This window comes from Pelodiscus sinensis, chromosome 18 (assembly GCF_052426305.1).
Source record: "Pelodiscus sinensis isolate ZL-2025 chromosome 18, ASM5242630v1, whole genome shotgun sequence".
In the NCBI taxonomy this organism is placed as follows: domain Eukaryota; kingdom Metazoa; phylum Chordata; order Testudines; family Trionychidae; genus Pelodiscus; species Pelodiscus sinensis.
Window position 1 is genome coordinate 32,802,591 of NC_143069.1, and position 18,310 is coordinate 32,820,900.

General features: G+C 73.8%; 2 protein-coding genes across 4 annotated transcripts; one reads left to right on the forward strand and one right to left on the reverse strand.

Annotated features, from left to right (window-relative positions):
* Positions 1-3,498, reverse strand: AKT1S1 (AKT1 substrate 1). 3 transcript variants are annotated; one of them, XM_089770139.1, is made up of 5 exons: positions 2,957-3,106; positions 2,004-2,443; positions 1,727-1,804; positions 1,065-1,213; positions 594-876 (listed from the first exon to the last, which is right to left on the reverse strand). In XM_089770139.1, the coding sequence occupies exons 2-5, from the start codon at positions 2,440-2,442 to the stop codon at positions 733-735; spliced, it is 810 nt and encodes a 269-aa protein (XP_089626265.1). In that variant the 5' UTR covers position 2,443; positions 2,957-3,106; the 3' UTR covers positions 594-732. The 3 variants fall into 3 exon arrangements, with proteins under 3 accessions (XP_089626264.1, XP_089626263.1, XP_089626265.1); XM_089770138.1 differs by lacking the exons at positions 1,065-1,213; positions 2,957-3,106 and adding an exon at positions 3,353-3,498 and having other exon boundaries at positions 1-876; XM_089770137.1 differs by lacking the exon at positions 1,065-1,213 and having other exon boundaries at positions 1-876; positions 2,957-3,130.
* On the forward strand, positions 3,382-17,307 carry TBC1D17 (TBC1 domain family member 17). The gene is given in 18 exon segments (XM_089770136.1): positions 3,382-3,519; positions 3,877-3,975; positions 4,321-4,395; positions 4,460-4,568; positions 5,301-5,511; positions 6,376-6,487; positions 6,915-7,076; positions 7,839-7,970; positions 8,568-8,671; positions 8,810-8,904; positions 9,218-9,334; positions 10,549-10,649; positions 10,821-10,920; positions 11,519-11,616; positions 12,692-12,808; positions 14,641-14,727; positions 16,180-16,231; positions 16,234-17,307. Coding segments are annotated over 18 exon segments (1,935 nt in total). The 5' UTR covers positions 3,382-3,498; the 3' UTR covers positions 16,377-17,307.
* Positions 17,308-18,310: the final 1,003 nt, after the last annotated feature.

Below are 18,310 nucleotides of genomic sequence, written 5' to 3' on the forward strand. Positions count from 1 at the left end.
TGGTAAAAGTTGGCGTCTCTTTATTGGCCAACGAGGGATAGAGGGGCGGGGCTTCCCGCGCCCTGACCCACCAATCATCTTTGGACAAAAATAAAGGGGCAGGGCCAGGACCCCTGAGCATCTGGTACAAAAAGAGGGGTGTGGGGGGCCAGGTGCTGAACCCATGGGGGGAGGAGGCCAGGGAACCCCCCACATGAAAGCCAGCCCCTGCCTGTCCTCTCAGAGGAGGGGGGCAGGACCCCCCACATTAGTATGTCAGTTTGGGGGGGAGGCTGCTGCTGGAGGCTAAGAGCAGAGGCCCCCCCGGGGGTTGGGGGAGCTGCCCCCCTGTCCAGGGGAAACAGCTCGTGTGCAAACAGGGCCTTTCAAACCAGCTATTAAGACACTTGGAGGGGCAGCACCCCCTGTAGTGTAGGAGGCCAAACGGGGTGTGCCGCACGCAGCAGCTGTAGTGCTGGGGGAGGGAAGCAGGAGTCCCCCCCACATCTGCTGCTAGCAGGGGCTGGAGTGTATGTAGGGGGAACATAGGGCCGCCCCCCATCTCCCCACACCCTCGTCGCCAGCCCACTGGAATCCCCCTGCAGCTTCCATCCAGTGGCGAGTAGTTCCACCGGCTCATGGTGTCACACAGCCCCGTCGCCCCAGGACAGCTGGGGGGTGGGGTGTCCATTGGGGAGGCAGTGTCCAAGGGATGGGGCCGGTGGGGTCCTCGAGGCCCCTCCCCCGGGGGTGTCAGTACTTCCGCTGCAGTTTCTGGAGGTCCCCGGTGTTGAGGCGGGGGCGGGGCAGGTCCCCGAACATCTCGGTGCTGTCGGAGCCCCGGAGGGCCAGCGCCCGCATGCTGGCGGCGATCTTCTCCAGGTCGGGGGAGGAGTGCTGAGGAGAGGGGAGAGGTTAGGGCCGGGCACTGGCCACGGATGGAGCGTGGGCGCGTGGGGGGAGGGGGAACTCAGGGCCGCCCCCGTCTCCCTGCACCCTCAGGCTCTTCCAGCGTCCCCAGCCCACCGAGACCGCCCCAGCCTGAGGGATCAGACAGCCCCCGCCCCCTTTCCGCCAGGCCCCACCTTGGTGCTCTCCTCGTCAGACGAGCGCTGCTCAGGCCCCGCCTGACGGAAGGCCCAGATGGGCACGGAGACGGGCAGCGACTTGGCGTACTGGTGGTTGGAGGGCGCGGGCAGGGGCTGGGCGGGCACGTCTTCGCTCACGCTGCCGTCTGGGGGAGGGGGAGAGACTTAGAGGGGGACCCAGGCCAGGACAGTCCAGCTGCCCTCCTCTGTACCCACCTGCAACCACGGGGGGGGGGGGGGTGTTCACATTGCTAGCGTGCAGGTGAGTCCCACCTATGCGAATAGCGTGTGCCTCAGTTTCCCTACGTGGAGGGAATTGGGCACGTGAGTTTGGCTGAGCCCTGGGAGGGGATGTGGCCGGGGTCCCCTTTTCCAGGGAAGCAGGACCATCACACTATGGAGAGCTGGAAGGGGGGGGGCAGGAGGGGAGGGGAGCCCCAAGCGCACCCCCCCCACCCCGCAGATGGACTAGTTTGAAAAAGTCCTAACTTTTGTTCTGCCCACGCACTGCGTCCCTGGCAGCCAAGAAACGTGTGTGTGTGTGTGTGTGTGGTGGGGGGACTCCCCCTGCGGCTCAGGGAGGGGAGGCGCTGCCCTTGCCCCGGCATCAGCCCTTCGGCTTCGTAACGCTCCCCCCTTGCTGCCAGCCCCGCACCCACCGTCTGTGCTCTCCGGGTCTGAATCGAAGAATGGCTCGTAGTCCTGACTGGGCGAGTCCTCGTCCATCACAAACAGACCTGGTGAGCGGCAGGAGAGGCCGTGAGATACAGTCCCTCTCGGGGAGCGGGGGCGGGGTCCGCAGGTCCCAGCACCAAGCCGCAGCCCTTCTGGGGGAAGGCCGGTGCCTGGCATTTGAGCTGCGGCCCCTTGGGCGGGGGCCACGGGTGCTGGCGCCAGGCAGATGGACATGCCACCCTGCCGGGGGCACGGACTCACCCGTGGTGTCGCTGGGGGGCTGCTGCTTGCCTGGCACCTCCATCTCCCTGGGCACTGGTGCGATTGTCTCTCTCTCGTCCTCCTGGGCCCCGGCAGGCAGGGCTCCCTGGGCGCTGGGAGGGCGGTGGGGGGCGGCGGGCGGGTCCGGGGCGGGGCAGCTGCGGGAGTAGGGGCTCTGGGGGGAGCGGGGGGCGGGCGGGGGCCGGGCGGCGTAGGGGAAGGCCGTGGTCTTGTGCACCACGGCGATGTCCTCCAGGTAGCGGCGGGCGGCGTCGCCCAGGGCCCCCTGGCCGTGCTGCGTGTAGGCGTAGCCGCCCGGCTGCGGGGCCCGGTAGGCCGTGATCAGCACCACGTCGTTCCCCGTCTGGCGCCGGTACCGCTCCGCCTCCGCCACCAGCGCCGCCCAGCTCTCCCGGTGGTTGTCAGCCATGCCCGCCATCCTGCGGGGAGAGACCCTGAGCCCTGCACGCCCGGGGGGGGCGGGTCCCAGCTGTCTAGTGGGGGGAGGGGCCGGGGCCCTTCTCTCCCGGGGGGGGGGCGGGTCCCCCGGGGGGGGGCGGGTGCTGTCCCGGGGGGGGGGGGTCCCAGCTGTCTAGTGGGGGGAGGGGCCGGGTCCCTTCTCTCCCGGGGGGGGCGGGTCCCTTCTCTCCCGGGGGGGGGGCGGGTCCCAGCTGTCTAGTGGGGGGGGGCCGGGTCCCCTTCTCTCCCGGGGGGGGGGGGGCCGGGTCCCCTTCTCTCCCGGGGGGGGGGGGGGGGCGGGTCCCAGCTGTCTAGTGGGAGGGGGCCGGGTCCCCTTCTCTCCCGGGGGGGGGGCGGGTCCCCTTCTCTCCCGGGGGGGCCGGGTCCCCTTCTCTCCCGGGGGGGGGGCGGGTCCCAGCTGTCTAGTGGGGGGAGGGGCAGGGTCCCTGCTGTCCCCGCACGGGGGGGGCGGGTTCCCAGGGCTCCCCCGTTACCTGCCCCCGCCGCCTCCAGCCTCCCTCGGTCCGTCCCGGCCCGGGGTCACCGCGCGGCCCACGGCGGCGTCACACTCTGACCCCTGACCTTTCACCCCGCTTTATAACCCCGGGGGCGGCTCGGCTCCGCCCCGCACAAGCATGGCGGCAGTGTTGTTGTTGCCCCGCACAAAGATGGCGCCATGTTCGGTCTGTTCCCTCCCCCGGGGGAGACCAAGGGAAACACGGCGGCCGCCATCTTTGTGCGGGGCAACAACAGCGCCGCCGCCATGCTTGTGCGGGGCGCCGGGCGTGGGCGGGTTAAGGGCCGAAGTGCCCCGGGTTGCAACAAGTAGCAGCTCTCGCCCCCCCTCCCCGCGCGGAGACCGGGCGTCACCCGCCCCCGCACCCACTCACGTGGCAACGGCCCCGCACAAAGATGGCGGCCGCCCCCGCGCTCCCTAGCCCCTCCCCGCCAGGAAAGGAGGCGGCGCATCTCCGAGAGGCGGAGCGCGGGGCGGAAGTGACGCGATGTTGTGTCCGGAAGTGGCTGTTGGCGGAGGATGGAGTCCCAGGGCTGTAAGGTGAGGCGGGAGCCGGGGCCGGAGGCGCGAGGCCGGTGAGACTGAGCGGCGGGGGCGGGGCGAAGGGAGGGGGCGGCGTTGGTGGGACTGACGTGTGGGACGGGGCCACTGGTTGCGGGGCAACGTGGAGGGGGCGGGGCCATTGGTTGCGGGGCAACGTGGAGGGGGCGGGGCCATTGGTTGCCCTGAGAGGTTGGGGGCGGGGCTAAGAGGGGGCGTGGTCGGTAGGACTGGCGTGGGGCGGAGCTGGGTGTTTGGGCGGGGCTAAGAGGGGCGGGGCCATTGGGGGCGGGATTAGGAGGGGTGGGACTGACGGGGGGGGGGGGGTGACACCTGCTGTGGCTGGTCCCCCCCCAGGTGGCCTTCGAGAAGGACGGGGTCTTCCTGCACACGAGCGCCAAGCGCCACCCGGAGCAGGACTCGCTCATCCCCGGCCTCATCCGCATCCTCGAGAAGGTGCCGGGGGGCCGGGCTGGCCGGGGCGGGGGGGCCGGGGCGGTGGGGCGGAGCGAGGGGGCCGGGGGGGCGGGGGGGGGCGGGGGGGGCAGAGCGGGGGGGCCGGGGCGGGGGGGTGGGGTGGAGCGGGGGGGGCCGGGCTGGCCAGGGCGGTGGGGCGGAGCGGGGGGGGGGGCCGGGGCGGTGGGGCGGAGCGGGGGCCGGGCTGGCCGGGGCGGTGGGGCGGAGCGGGGGGGCCGGGCTGGCCGGGGCGGTGGGGCGGAGCGGGAGGGCCGGGCCTGCCGGGGCGGAGCGAGGGGGGTGGGCTGGCTGGAGCTGTGGAGCTCACTGCCCCCTTGCCCACAGGGCTCAGAGTCACTGCTGCAGTGGACGCCCCTGGAGGAAGCTGGGGATGCCCCCCAGATCGTGTTCTCCAGGAAGGTAAGAAACTCCCCCCACCCGCCCCTCCCCATCGCCCCCACCTAACGCCCCATCTGTCCCCCAGGAGCCCCCGGGCGCCCCCGAGGAAGAGCTCTTTGACCCCGGCTATGAGCCCGACTGGGCTGTGATCAGCTCTGTGAGGTCTCGGCATCAGCCGCCGGAGGAGCCGCCAGGTAATGGTGCTGGGGAGGCAGGAGGGGGAGGTGTGTGGTGTTAGCAGGGGGCTGTGAAGGTTGGGGTGTGGTGGAGGGATACTAGCTGGGGGCCCGGCGTGGGACAAGGATGCGGGGGGAGCCAGTGGAGGGGTGCTAACAGGGGGCCCGGCATGGGACTGGGAGGCGATGTAGGGGTGCTAGCGGGGTGGGCCGGGGAGGCGGTGGAGGGGCGCTAGCGGGGTGGGCCGGGGAGGCGGTGGAGGGGCGCTAGCGGGGGGGCCCGGGGTGGGCCGGGGAGGCGGTGGAGGGGTGCTAGCGGGGGGGCCCGGGGTGGGACGGGGAGGCGGTGGAGGGGCGCTAGCGGGGGGGCCCGGGGTGGGACGGGGAGGCGGTGGAGGGGCGCTAGCGGGGGGCCCGGGGTGGGACGGGGAGGCGGTGGAGGGGCGCTAGCGGGGGGGCCCGGGGTGGGACGGGGAGGCGGTGGAGGGGCGCTAGCGGGGTGGGCCGGGGAGGCAGTGGAGGGGCGCTAGCGGGGGGCCCGGGGTGGGATGGGGAGGCGGTGGAGGGGCGCTAGCGGGGTGGGCCGGGGAGGCGGTGGAGGGGCGCTAGCGGGGGGGCCCAGGGTGGGACGGGGAGGCGGTGGGGAGGAGAGGGTCCCGGGGGGACAAGGTGGAGGGGTTGAGGAAGGGCCCAGGGGACAGGTCTCGGGGGGCAGGCCAGTTGCCCTGACGCCCCATCCCTGCCCCGCAGGCCCCGTGCCCCAGCCCAGAGCCCGGGCGCAATGGGCCTTTACGCTCAGCCTCTCGGAGCTGCAGTCCATCCGCCGGAGCCGGCCGGGGCTGGGCTGGTCCTACCTCATCTTCATCAGCCGGGACGGCCGGTCCCTGCCTGCCCTGCACTTCCACCGTGGGGGCAGCAAGGCCCTGCTCCGGGCCCTGTGCAAGTACCTCATCCTGGCCATGTGAGTGGGGATGGCGGGGGCGGGCCGGGGGGGGGGCGCGGCTGGAGGAACTCAGGGTGAGGCAGCTGGAGCTTGGGGGCAGGGCGCTCCCGACGGGGGGCCCGGGGCGTGAGCCTGGGGGTCTGTGGGCAGGGCGCTCCCGACGGGGGGCCCGGGGCGTGAGCCTGGGGGTCTGTGGGCAGGGCGCTCCCGGCGGGGGGCCCGGGGCGTGAGCCTGGGGGTCTGTGGGCGGGGCGCTCCCGGCGGGGGGCCCGGGGCGTGAGCCTGGGGGTCTGTGGGCGGGGCGCTCCCGGCGGGGGGCCCGGGGCGTGAGCCTGGGGGTCTGTGGGCGGGGCGCTCCCGGCGGGGGGCCCGGGGCGTGAGCCTGGGGGTCTGGGGGCGGGGCGCTCCCGACGGGGGGCCCGGGGCGTGAGCCTGGGGGTCTGGGGGGCGGGGCGCTCCCGACGGGGGGGGCCGGGGCGTGAGCCTGGGGGTCTGGGGGCGGGGCGCTCCCGACGGGGGGCCCGGGCGTGAGCCTGGGGGGTCTGTGGGCGGGGCGCTCCCGGCGGGGGGCCCGGGGCGTGAGCCTGGGGGGTCTGTGGGCGGGGCGCTCCCGGCGGGGGGCCCGGGGCGTGAGCCTGGGGGTCTGTGGGCGGGGCGCTCGCGGCGGGGGGCCCGGGGCGTGAGCCTGCGGGTCTGTGGGCGGGGCGCTCCCAACGGGGGCCCGGGGCGTGAGCCTGGGGGTCTGTGGGCGGGGCGCTCCCGACGGGGGCCCGGGGCGAGAGCCTGGGGGTCTGTGGGTGGGGCACGTTGGCAGAGGGGGTCCCTGGGCGTCGGGGGGGGGGTTACGGAAACGCTCACGCTGGGTCTCCCTCCCCCCGGCAGCTCCCCCAAGGACTCGCGGCTCTTCCTGGTCTACAGCCACGACTCGTACGCGCTCTCCCACGCCTTCGACGAGCTGCAGCTGTTTGACGAGAACCCCTCCAACCTGGTGGCGGTGAGTTCCCCAGGCCCCGGCGGGCCCCTGCTGCTGCCTCCGCGCCGCTTGTCCGCTCCACGTGTGGCACGGGGGGCCCGGGCTCCTGGGTTCTCCCCCCGGCTCTGGGGCTTCCCGTCTGTCAGAGGCCCCAAGTGCTGGGGCTGCTCTGTATGAAGCCAGCCGGGACGCGGGGGGGTGAGTCAGGTTCCAGAAGGGGGCGGCCGTCACCCACGTGCAGGCATGTGGCATCCCCTCCCCTGCCCCTGGGTCTGAGCCACAGTCCTGCCCCCTTGTCCCAGCGCCTGAGCACCAGTGCGATGCCCAGGGAAACTGAGGCACGCTCCGTGTTCGGGCACGACTCCCGCAGGCTTGTGCGCAAGAGCGAGGGGAACCCCCAGGTGGTTATGCCGATCCGGAAGTGAGTCCCTCCCCCCCTCCCCCCCAGCGTTTCCTGCAGGACCCCTACGCGGCCACCTTCGGGGGCTTCTCCAAAGTCACCAGCTTCTTCCGCGGGGCCCTGCACCACGAGGCCGGCGCCCCCCTGCGGCCCCCAGGCGAGGTCGCCGGCAGCCTGGAGGATGAGCCAGGCTTCGAGGTCATCACCTGCGTGAGTGTCCCTGACCAATCAGGGCGCACGGCGGTGGCACCAACCAATCGTGTCTCTTTGTGTGGTGGGATCGGGGCACCGGCCAGTTGGTTCCCTTGCTGGGACAGGGCGTTACTGGCCGGGGGCAGGGCCAACCTCAGGGGAGGGGGTTGTAGATGGCAGGGGGTGGAGCTGGCCTTACAGGAGTGAGGCAGGGGCGGTGGGGGGTGGGGGCATGGGCATGGGTGGCAGGGTAGGGCATAGGCGGCAGGGGGAGGGGCTGGCTGTGCAGGGGAGGGGCACGGGTGGCAGGGGGCGGGGCCAGCTTTGCAGAGGCAGAGCATAAGTATAGGCAGCAGGAGGTGAGGTTGGCTTTGCAGGGGTGGAGCATAGGGGGCAGGGCTGGCCTTGCAGGGGTGGGGTATGAGTGACAAGGGCGGGGCCAGCCTCGAGGGGTGGGGCATGGGCAGTGAGGGAGGGGCTGGCCTTGCAGGGGCGGGGCATGGGTGGCAGAGGGCAGGGCCAGCCTTCCAGGGGCGGGGCATGGGCAGTGAGGGAGGGGCTGGCCTTGCAGGGGCAGGGCATGGGTAGCAGGGGGCGGGGCCAGCCTTGCAGGGGCGGGGCATGGGTAGCAGGGGGCGGGGCCAGCCTTGCAGGGGCGGGGCATGGTGGCAGAGGGCGGGGCCAGACTTCCAGGGGCGGGGCTGGCCTCGGGAGTGGGACCGGCGCGCTCGGGCGGGAGGTGCCGTTCCTGCCTGACCCAGGCCCCCTGCCCGCTGGCAGCAGGTGCAGCTGGCCCCGCGGCCGGCCGTGCGCCGGGAGGCCCCGGTGACGGAACAGGAGTGGGAGCAGCACCTGGACGCGGAGGGGCGCGTCACCCGCCTGGAGGAGCTCAAGCGGAGGATCTTCGCCGGGGTGAGGGCCGGGGGCAGGACCCCGGGGGATCTGTGTGTGTCAGGCGGGGTCACAGTGGTCCCCTGAGCCCGTCCCCCTGGCGTCGGGGCGCCCTGCCCCGCTGGGCCAGAAGCCCTGGTCTCCGCCCCCCAGCAGAGCAGAGCACTGAACCCGCTGGGCTCGGGGGGGCTCAGGCACAGGGGTGTGGCAGCCCCCGGCCGAGACGGCCCAGGTGCATTGCGGGCAGCACACGCGGACTGACCCAGGCCCCCCCAGTTGTGTGCTGCCTTGTGCCTATGAACAGTGGGGCGCAGCTTGGGGTGGGGCCCCTGGGGGGAGGGGGGCGGGGAGAGGGTCCGGCGGGGCCAGGTTTGGGTGCGAGGTTTCAAGATGGGGACTAGGATGGGGGGCAAGGGGCAAGGATCCAGCAGGGGGGCTGGGGACTGAGCTTTAGGCGGGGCCAGGTGTGGGGCGGGGCCAGAGGCGGGGCCAGGTGTGGGGCGGGGCCAGAGGCGGGGCCAGGTGTGGGGCGGGGCCAGAGGCGGGGGCTCAGCAGGGGGTGAGTGGCGCTGGCTTGGGCGCTGCCCCTGAGGTCTCCTCACTGCCTCTGGTCCCCAGGGCCTCAGCCCCGCCCTGCGCAAGGAGGCCTGGAAGTTCCTGCTGGGCTACTACAGCTGGGAGAGCAGCAGCGAAGAGAACCGGGCGCGGGCCCGCCTCAGAACGTGAGCCCCCCGACCGGGCAGCTGGGTGAGGGGCACCGGCAGGGCTGGGGGGCAGGGGCTGTGGGGCGGGAGCGGGGGCACCGTCGAAGAGGGGACAGGGGGGGCCGGCTTCCCCTCACCCTGCGCTCCCCTGCCCAGGGATGAATATTTCCGCATGAAGCTACAGTGGAAGTCGGTGAGTGAGGAGCAGGAACAGCGGAACTCCCTGCTGCGTGGCTACCGCAGCCTCATTGGTCAGTGCCCCTCCCCCCATCCATCCCCCACCTACCCCATAATCCTGCAGCCCCTTTGGGCAGCTCTTGGGTCTACTCAGTCCAGTTCCCTGTTGTCGTCCCCCTCCCCCAACCCCTCCAGCCTAGCCATGTTCCTGTGCCCCCCCCCTCGGCAGGACTGCTTGTGCCTGCCTTCTCCCCGCTGAGAGCGGCACAGACACCGGGAAAGGGAGCCCTGTGCTGGGTTGTGACACCATGGGACAGTCCCCCTGCAGCCCCCCGCAACTCCCCCAGCCGTGTGCCCCCCCCAGCGTGACCCTGCGGTGCCTTGCAGAGCGGGACGTGAGCCGCACCGACCGCAGCACCAGGTTCTACCAGGGCAGCGAGAACCCGGCGCTGGTTCTGCTGCACGACGTGCTCATGACGTACTGCATGTACCACTTCGACCTGGGTGAGCCGGGGCTCAGGGCGGAGGGGGGCCGGGTGCGGCGCTGGGAGGTGGGTGTGCGGGGGGGGGCGCTGGGAGATGGGCGTCTGGGGAGGCTCTGGGAGGTGGGGGTCCGTGGGAGGCGCTGGGAGGTGGGTGCGCTTGGGGGGGGAGGCGCTGGGAGGTGGGTGAGCTTGGGGGGCACTGGGAGGATGGGTCCGTGGGAGGCGCTGGGAGGTGGGTGAGCTTGGGGGGGGAGGCGCTGGGAGGATGGGTCCGTGGGAGGCGCTGGGAGGTGGGTGCGCTTGGGGGGGGGAGGCGCTGGGAGGATGGGTCCGTGGGAGGCACTGGGAGGTGGGTGCACTTGGGGGGGGGGGAGGCGCTGGGAGGATGGGTCCGTGGGAGGCGCTGGGAGGTGGGTGCGCTTGGGGGGGGAGGCGCTGGGAGGATGGGTCCGTGGGAGGCGCTGGGAGGTGGGTGCGCTTGGGGGGGGGGGAGGCGCTGGGAGGATGGGTCCGTGGGAGGCGCTGGGAGGTGGGTGCGCTTGGGGGGGGGGGGGGTACGCGCTGGGAGGATGGGTCCGTGGGAGGCGCTGGGAGGTGGGTGCACTTGGGGGGGGGGGAGGCGCTGGGAGGATGGGTCCGTGGGAGGCGCTGGGAGGTGGGTGCGCTTGGGGGGGGGGGTACGCGCTGGGAGGATGGGTCCGTGGGAGGCGCTGGGAGGTGGGTGCGCTTGGGGGGGAGGAGGCGCTGGGAGGATGGGTCCGTGGGAGGCGCTGGGAGGATGGGTCCGGGGGAGGAGCTGGGAGGTGGGTGCGCTTGGGGGGGGAGGCACTGGGAGGATGGGTCCGTGGGAGGAGCTGGGAGGTGGGTGCGCTTGGGGGGGGAGGCACTGGGAGGATGGGTCCGTGGGAGGCGCTGGGAGGTGGGTGCGCTTGGGGGGGGGGGAGGCGCTGGGAGGATGGGTCCGTGGGAGGTGCTGGGAGGTGGGTGCACTTGGGGGGGGGGAGGCGCTGGGAGGATGGGTCCGGGGGAGGAGCTGGGAGGTGGGTGCGCTTGGGGGGGGAGGCACTGGGAGGATGGGTCCGGGGGAGGAGCTGGGAGGTGGGTGCGCTTGGGGGGGGGCGCTGGGAGGTCGAGGTGGCCGGGGGGGGCTCTGGGGCAGGCAGGGGAAAGCTGCCGGGGGCGGGGCCAAGGCCTGCGCCCCGGGGTCCCATCTGTGACCCCGTTGCCCCCCAGGCTACGTGCAGGGCATGAGCGACCTGCTGTCCCCCATCCTCTACGTCACCCAGAGCGAGGTCGACGCCTTCTGGTGCTTCGCGGGCTTCATGGAGCTGGTGGTGAGCGGGGGGGGCCGGGGGGGGCTGCGCCCTGGGGTACCTGCAGCGCTGCTGGGGCACGCATGGGAGATCCTGCCTCTCTCATCCCTGCAGGAGGTGGGCAGAGTGGGGGGGGTCCTCTGGGGGGGGGCAGATCTGGGCTGGGCCCCCTGACCTGGCGTCTCCCCCCAGCACCAGAATTTCGAGGAGAGCCAGGAGAGCATGAAGCGGCAGCTGGTGCAGCTGGGGCTGGTTCTCCGCCTGCTGGACCCACCGCTGGGCGAGTTCCTGGGTGAGCCCCCCCAGCCCCCCTGATACAGGGGGCCTGCCCCCTTCTTGGCAGGCTTGGGCACTCGTGCAGCTTGGGCACCCGCCCTCTGAGTGTGACCCCCCAGGTACCCCCAGCCTCCCTGCCAGACTCAGCCTGCTCGCTGGGGAAACTGAGGCGCACAGACTTTGTGCAAAACGGTTAAAAGATTCCAGCTTTGGCACCCCCATGCTCCTCCCACTCCTGAGGGCCTCCCCCCCCCCCGGGTCTCCCTGGGTAACTGCCCCCCCCCGGGTCTCCCTGGGTAACCGTACCCCCGAGACCTCCTAGGCCATCTCCCTGGGTAACTGCCCCCCCCCCCGGGTCTCCCTGGGTAACCGTACCCCCGAGACCTCCTAGGCCATCTCCCTGGGTAACTGACCCCCCCCCCCGCCTGGGTCTCCCTGGGTAACTGCCCCCCCCCCGCCTGGGTCTCCCTGGGTAACTGCCCCCCCGGGACCACTTGGCCCAAGTCTCCCTGGGGCTTGATGGGAGCCAGCGCTGCCCAGTGGAGACAGGCTCCGAGCCCCATTTCCCCCCAGCCACCTCCCCCTCACTGACCCCCCCCCCCCTCTGCCCCCAGACTCCAAGGAATCCGGCTCCTTGTGCTTCTGCTTCCGGTGGCTCCTCATCTGGTTCAAGCGGGAATTTGCCTTCACTGACGTCCTGCAGCTCTGGGAGGTGGGGGGCTGCGTGTGGGGGGCTGGATTTGCAGGGGGGCTGGGAGTCGGGCACTGTGCATGTGGGGGAGGCTGTGGGGGGGCTGGATGGGGGAGGGGCTGGGCGCTGTGCGTGTGGGGGAGGCTGTGGGGTGCTGGATGGGGGAGGGGCTGGGTTTGGGGCTGGGGGCTGTGCGTGTGGGGGAGGCTGTGGGGCGCTGGATGGGGGAGGGGCTGGGTTTGGGGCTGGGCGCTGTGCGTGTGGGGGAGGCTGGGGCGCTGGATGGGGGAGGGGCTGGGTTTGGGGCTGGGGGCTGTGCGTGTGGGGGAGGCTGGGGGGTGCTGGATGGGGGAGGGGCTGGGTTTGGGGCTGGGCGCTGTGCGTGTGGGGGAGGCTGGGGGGCGCTGGATGGGGGAGGGACTGGGTTTGGGGCTGGGGGTTGTGCGTGTGGGGGGGGCTGGGGGGCGCTGGATGGGGGAGGGACTGGGTTTGGGGCTGGGGGCTGTGCGTGTGGGGGAGGCTGGGGGGTGCTGGATGGGGGAGGGGCTGGGTTTGGGGCTGGGCGCTGTGCGTGTGGGGGAGGCTGTGGGGCGCTGGATGGGGGAGGGGCTGGGTTTGGGGCTGGGCGCTGTGCGTGTGGGGGAGGCTGGGGGGGGGGCGCTGGATGGGGGAGGGACTGGGTTTGGGGCTGGGGGCTGTGCGTGTGGGGGAGGCTGGGGGGTGCTGGATGGGGGAGGGACTGGGTTTGGGGCTGGGGGCTGTGCGTGTGGGGGAGGCTGGGGTGCTGGATGGGGGAGGGGCTGGGTTTGGGGCTGGGGGCTGTGCGTGTGGGGGAGGCTGTGGGGCGCTGGATGGGGGAGGGGCTGGGTTTGGGGCTGGGCGCTGTGCGTGTGGGGGAGGCTGGGGGGCTGGATGGGGGGGCTGTGTGGCAAGGGCTCTAGGTGGGGGATGTTTGGGGGTTACCCCAGAGCCTCTGGTGGCCTGATACCTAGCGGGGGACTCTGGGGGGAGGAGCTAGGGTTGGGGGGCTCCAGTGGGGGGTCTGTGTCTCACAAGGAGCCCCCCTTCGCTGCTCACCCCGCCCCCTGCCCCCCAGGTGCTGTGGACGGGGCTTCCCGGCCCCAACTTCCACCTGCTGGTGGCCTGCGGGATCCTGGACTCGGAGCGCGAGGCCCTGATGAACTCCGGGTTCGGCTTCAATGAGATCCTCAAGGTGAGCCCCCCCGGAGCCCCCCCGTGCCCCCAGAACCCCCCCGGAGCCCCCCCTGTGCCCCCGGAGCCCCCGGAACCCCCCCGGAGCCCCCCCTGTGCCCCCGGAGCCCCCGGAGCCCCCCCGTGCCCACTGGAGGTACACCCTTCTTGGGGATCCAGCCCCGAACCCTGCCCATAGGACGGTTCGCATCCTCCCCCCCCCCCCCCCCGCTTCCAGCGGGGCCCCAGGCCCCTCCCCCACCAGGCCCCGGGCCCCCTCCCCTCTTGCCCCTTCTCTGCCCTCTGATCTCCAGCCTGGCAGCAGGTCACCAGGGCCCCTCCCTGGTTTTAGGAGGGGGCTACCGGGCGCCTCTCGGCGGAGATGGGGGGGCCCAGGGGGGGCTACCGGGCGCCTCTCGGTGGAGATGGGGGCCCAGGGGGGGCTACCGGGCGCCTCTCGGCGGAGATGGGGGCCCAGGGGGGGCTACCGGGCGCCTCTCGGCGGAGATGGGGGCCCAGGGGGGCTACCGGGCGCCTCTCGGCGGAGATGGGGGGCCCAGGGGGGCTACCGGGCGCCTCTCAGGGGAGATGGGGGGGCCCAGGGGGCTACCGGGCGCCTCTCGGGGGAGATGGGGGGGCCCAGGGGGCTACCGGGCGCCTCTCGGCGGAGATGGGGGGCCCAGGGGGGCTACCGGGCGCCTCTCGGCGGAGATGGGGGGCCCAGGGGGCTACCGGGCGCCTCTCGGCGGAGATGGGGGGGCCCAGGGGGGCTACCGGGCGCCTCTCGGCGGAGATGGGGGGGCCCAGGGGGGCTACCGGGCGCCTCTCGGGGGAGATGGGGGGGCCCCGGGGGGCTACCGGGCGCCTCTCGGCGGAGATGGGGGGGCCCCGGGGGGGCTACCGGGCGCCTCTCGGCGGAAATGGGGGGGCCCCGGGGGGGCTACCGGGCGCCTCTCGGGGGAGATGGGGGGGCCCCGGGGGGGCTACCGGGCGCCTCTCGGGGGAGATGGGGGGGCCCCGGGGGGGCTACCGGGCGCCTCTCGGGGGAGATTGGGGGGCCCCGGGGGGCTACCGGGCGCCTCTCGGGGGAGATGGGGGGGCCCAGGGGGGGCTACCGGGCGCCTCTCGGGGGAGATGGGGGGGCCCCGGGGGGGCTACCGGGCGCCTCTCGGGGGAGATGGGGGGGCCCCGGGGGGGCTACCGGGCGCCTCTCGGCGGAGATGGGGGGGGCCCGGGGGGGCTACCGGGCGCCTCTCGGCGGAGATGGGGGGGCCAGGGGGGCTACCGGGCGCCTCTCGGGGGAGATGGGGGGGCCCCGGGGGGGCTACCGGGCGCCTCTCGGGGGAGATGGGGGGGCCCCGGGGGGGCTACCGGGCGCCTCTCGGCGGAGATGGGGGGGCCCAGGGGGGGCTACCGGGCGCCTCTCGGCGGAGATGGGGGGGGCCCAGGGGGGGCTACCGGGCGCCTCTCGGCGGAGATGGGGGGGCCCCGGGGGGGCTACCGGGCGCCTCTCGGCGGAGATGGGGGGCCCAGGGGGCTACCGGGCGCCTCTCGGCGGAGATGGGGCCCAGGTCGTTCCCAGGGCCCAGGCTGCTCAGCGAGGTCACATTTCTGGTCCCCTGCAGCAATGAGCCCCCCTTCCGCCCCCCCACAGGGCATGGGGAAACCGAGGCACAGGGGTCACGCCCCCGGGTAAGGCAATTCCCTGCTGCCCCAAGTGCCAGTCACGCCAGAGCCCCCAGGCGTGGGTCCTTTGTTCTCCAGGCGTTCCCGTAATACACCTAATAGTGCCCCGGGGTGGGGGGATCCCCGGCTCTGCCGTAAGGTTCCTAATAGCTGCGCCCCCTTCCCCAGCACATCAACGAACTGACCATGAAGATGAGCGTGGAGGAGACGCTGTGCCGGGCCGAGGCGCTTTACAGACAGCTGGTGGCCACCCCCGTGAGTGCCCCTCTCCTCCCCCCCCCAGTGCCCCTCTCCTCCCCCCAGCCAGTCCCCCCGGCCCCACCCCCGTGAGTGCCCCTCTCCTCCCCCCCGAGTGCCCCTCTCCTCCCCCCCAGCCAGTCCCCCCGGCCCCACCCCCGTGAGTGCCCCTCTCCTCCCCCCCCGTCCCCCCGGCCCCCCCCCGAGTGCCCCTCTCCTCCCCCCAGCCAGTCCCCCAGCCCCACCCCCGTCCCCCCCAGAGTCCCCCGCCCCACCCCCTCCCTCCCCCCCCGAGTGCCCCTCTCCTCCCCCCCCAGCCAGTCCCCCGGCCCCACCCCCGTGAGTGCCCCTCTCCTCCCTCCCCCCCCCGAGTGCCCCTCTCCTCCCCCCCAAGCCAGTCCCCCCGGCCCCACCCCCGTGAGTGCCCCTCTCCTCCCCCCCCTCCCCGCCAGCCCCACCCCCTCCCCCGGCCCCTCTCCTCCCCCCCCAGCCCCCCCAGTCCCCCCCTGCCCCCCTCCCCCTGCCCCTCTCCTCCCCCCCCACCCCCCCGGCCCCACCCCCCGTGCCCCTCTCCTCCCCCCCAGCCAGTCCCCTCTCCTCCCCCCCCGAGTGCCCCTCTCCTCCCCCCCAGCCAGTCCCCCCGGCCCCACCCCCCGAGTGCCCCTCTCCTCCCCCCCCGAATGCCCTCTCCTCCCCCCCCCCCCCCGAATGCCCCTCTCCTCCCCCCCCCCAGCCAGTCCCCCCTGGCCCCCCCCCCACCCCCCGAGTGCCCCTCTCCTCCCCCCCAGCCAGTCCCCCCGGCCCCACCCCCGTGAGTGCCCCTCTCCTCCTCCCCCGAGTGCCCCTCTCCTCCCCCTCCCCCCCAGCCAGTCCCCCCGGCCCCACCCCCGTGAGTGCCCCTCTCCTCCTCCCCCGAGTGCCCCTCTCCTCCCCCCCAGCCAGCCCCCCGGCCCCACCCCCGTCAGTGCCCCCCGCCTCCCGCCCAGCTGCCCCTCTCCGCCCCCCAGCCCCACCCCTGTGAGTGCCGCCCGCCTTCCCTCCAGCTGGCCCTCTCCTCCCCTAGCCTCCCCCCACCCCCATGAGTGCCCCCCGCCTTCCCCCAGCTGGCCCTCTCCTCCCCAGCCAGCCCCCCCAGCCCCATCCCCATGAGTGATCCCAGCTTGCCCACCCAGCCTACCCCCATCTGCCCTCCAGCCCTGAGTGCCCCATGGCACCCTGCCCCCGGCTTGCCTCCCCGCCCCCCCGTCTGACCCCTGAGCCCAGTGAGTTGCCCCCTCTGCCTGCCCCCACCTCCCCTTTCCGACCCCCATCCTCGTGACTACCCCCTGGCATTCTGCCCCCCCGTCTGACCCCCGAGCCCAGCGAGTGCTCCCCTGCCGTCCCTACCCCCACCCCAGTGTGGCCCCCACCATCCCTGTCTGAGCTCCCCACGCCCCATTCCTCAGCCCCATGACCTCGCTCTCCCCACAGGAGCTGCCGCGGAACGTGCAGGAGGTGCTGGGGCTGGGGGGCCCCACGGGGGGCAGCCCCCCCAGCCCCTCTCGCCCAGCCAGGCCCCGGCGCTGGAGCTGACGGGCAGCGTCTCACCCCCTCAGCCTGACAGCAGCATCGAGATCCTGGCCTCCGAGGACGCCCCGACAGCTCCGAGCCCCTCCCCCTCCCCCTGAGCCGGAGGCCTGGGGCCGGCCGCCTCCTCACACCAGCATTTGAACTGGGAGGGCCTGCTCCCAGGGTGCACTGGGGTGGGGGGGCCAGGCCTCGCTCGCTCCCAGGGTGCACTGGGGTGGGGGGGCCAGGCCTCGCTCGCTCCCAGGGTGCACTGGGGTGGGGGGGCCAGGCCTCGCTCGCTCCCAGGGTGCACTGGGGTGGGGGGGCCAGGCCTCGCTCGCTCCCAGGGTGCACTGGGGTGGGGGGGGCCAGGCCTCGCTCGCTCCCAGGGTGCACTGGGGTGGGGGGGCCAGGCCTCGCTCGCTCCCAGGGTGCACTGGGGTGGGGGGGCCAGGCCTCGCTCGCTCCCAGGGTGCACTGGGGTGGGGGGGCCAGGCCTCGCTCGCTCCCAGGGTGCACTGGGGTGGGGGGGCTAGGCCTCGCTCGCTCCCAGGGTGCACTGGGGTGGGGGGCCAGGCCTCGCTCGCTCCCAGGGTGCACTGGGGTGGGGGGCCAGGCCTCACTCGCTCCCAGGGTGCGTGGGGGTGGGGTCATTCTGCAGCCCTCCTCCCCCAGCTGAGGGTTTTTCTCCCCCTTGGGGGTTCACGGAGCCCCTCCCCCCCCGTTCTGGGCGCCCGGACGCCTGGGTTCTCGGGCCGGTGGCGAGGGGGGCCCGTGGCCGCGGTGCCACGTTCCCTCTGGGCCTGGGGGGCCCGGCCTGGCCCCTGCTGCCTGGGGGTGATCCTGGGGGGGGTGCTCGAGCGTCCTGTGCAGGCCCCTCCCCCGCCTTCCCAGCCCCCGAGGTCCCCCGTTGCTGCCCCGCCTCTTGCTGCTTTCTGGGCTGGGGGGTCCCCGCCCCCACTGCCGCCCCCTAACGGCAGGCTGATGAGCTGTGGGGGGCCCGCGCTGCCCCCCTTTGTATGCACATTAAAAACTGCACTTGCCAGGCGGCCTGGCTGTTTGCTTCTTGGGGGGGAGGGGGGTGCGTTCTCTCCCGGCTCTGGGTGGGGCATGGGGCCCAGTGGTTAGAGCCAGGGCTTGCTTCAGGGCCCTGGCCCTCCCTGCGTCGCCCCTGGGGCCCTTTGCCCTCGCGGGGGGGCCAGCTCCGGCAGGAAGGCAGGGGCCCCTGTGTGGGGCTGGCTTGCCAGGACTCCTGGGTTCCAAAATTCCTCAACTGGGTCACTGCTGGGCCGTGGCCTGGGTGTGCGTGTGGGGGGGGGGGCTGGGCCCCCCCCCCCCGCAAGGAGAATCTAGGCCGCGTGCCCCCCCAGCAGGGTTTATTTCCAGCCACACAGGCCCCTTGGCGACTCCCTTACGTAACCAGCTGTGGCCCCCGGGACCCGGCCTATTTATAGCGGCGAGAGGCCGAGCTGCGGCAGGCGCGCGCGAGGCAGCTGCTCCCCTGGAGGGGACGGACAGATGGGGGGGCCGGGCCAGCCGGGAACGTGCACCCCTGCCCCTCCCCGCAGCAGCTGGGGCATTGCTCCCCTTCCAGCCCGGCGCTGCCCGTGCCCCTCGCTCCCGACCTGCAGCCCCTGCTGGCCCCCATTCGTGCTGAAGGCCTCAGCAGCTGGCGTTGGTGGCAGCGCTGGGATGATGGGGCGGAGGCGGAGGGGGGGGAGCTGAGGTCACTATGGGCAGTGCCAGCCTTGGAGTGGGGCCAGACTGGGACTTCCCTGGACACAGCCCATGCTGGGGGGCTGCTTCAGCCGGGCACGGGCCCTGGAAGAGACCTAAGCCCAGAGCAAGTCTGGGAAGAGAAGGGGGCTGCAGGCAGGAGTGAGGGGCTCTGGCAGGGCTGGGGAGCTGCAGGTGGCAGTGGGGGGCCCTGGCAGGGCGTGGGGGGCAGGAGTGAGGGGCTCCAGCAGGGCTGGGGGGCTGCAGGCAGCAGTGGGGGGCCCTGGCAGGGCTGGGGGGCTGCAGGTGGCAGTGGGGGGCCCTGGCAGGGCGTGGG

What these genes read in the sequence shown, in the direction of transcription:
- AKT1S1 (XM_089770138.1), bottom strand. Translation starts at nt 2,442, where the DNA reads ATGGCGGGCATGGCTGACAACCACCGGGAGAGCTGGGCGGCGCTGGTG. An exon ending in GCCCCCCAGCGACACCACGG is followed by an intron (nt 1,805 to 2,003) that starts GTGAGTCCGTGC and finishes GCCGCTCACCAG; the next exon opens with GTCTGTTTGTGATGGACGAG. An exon ending in AGACCCGGAGAGCACAGACG is followed by an intron (nt 877 to 1,726) that starts GTGGGTGCGGGG and finishes CCCTCTCCTCAG; the next exon opens with CACTCCTCCCCCGACCTGGA.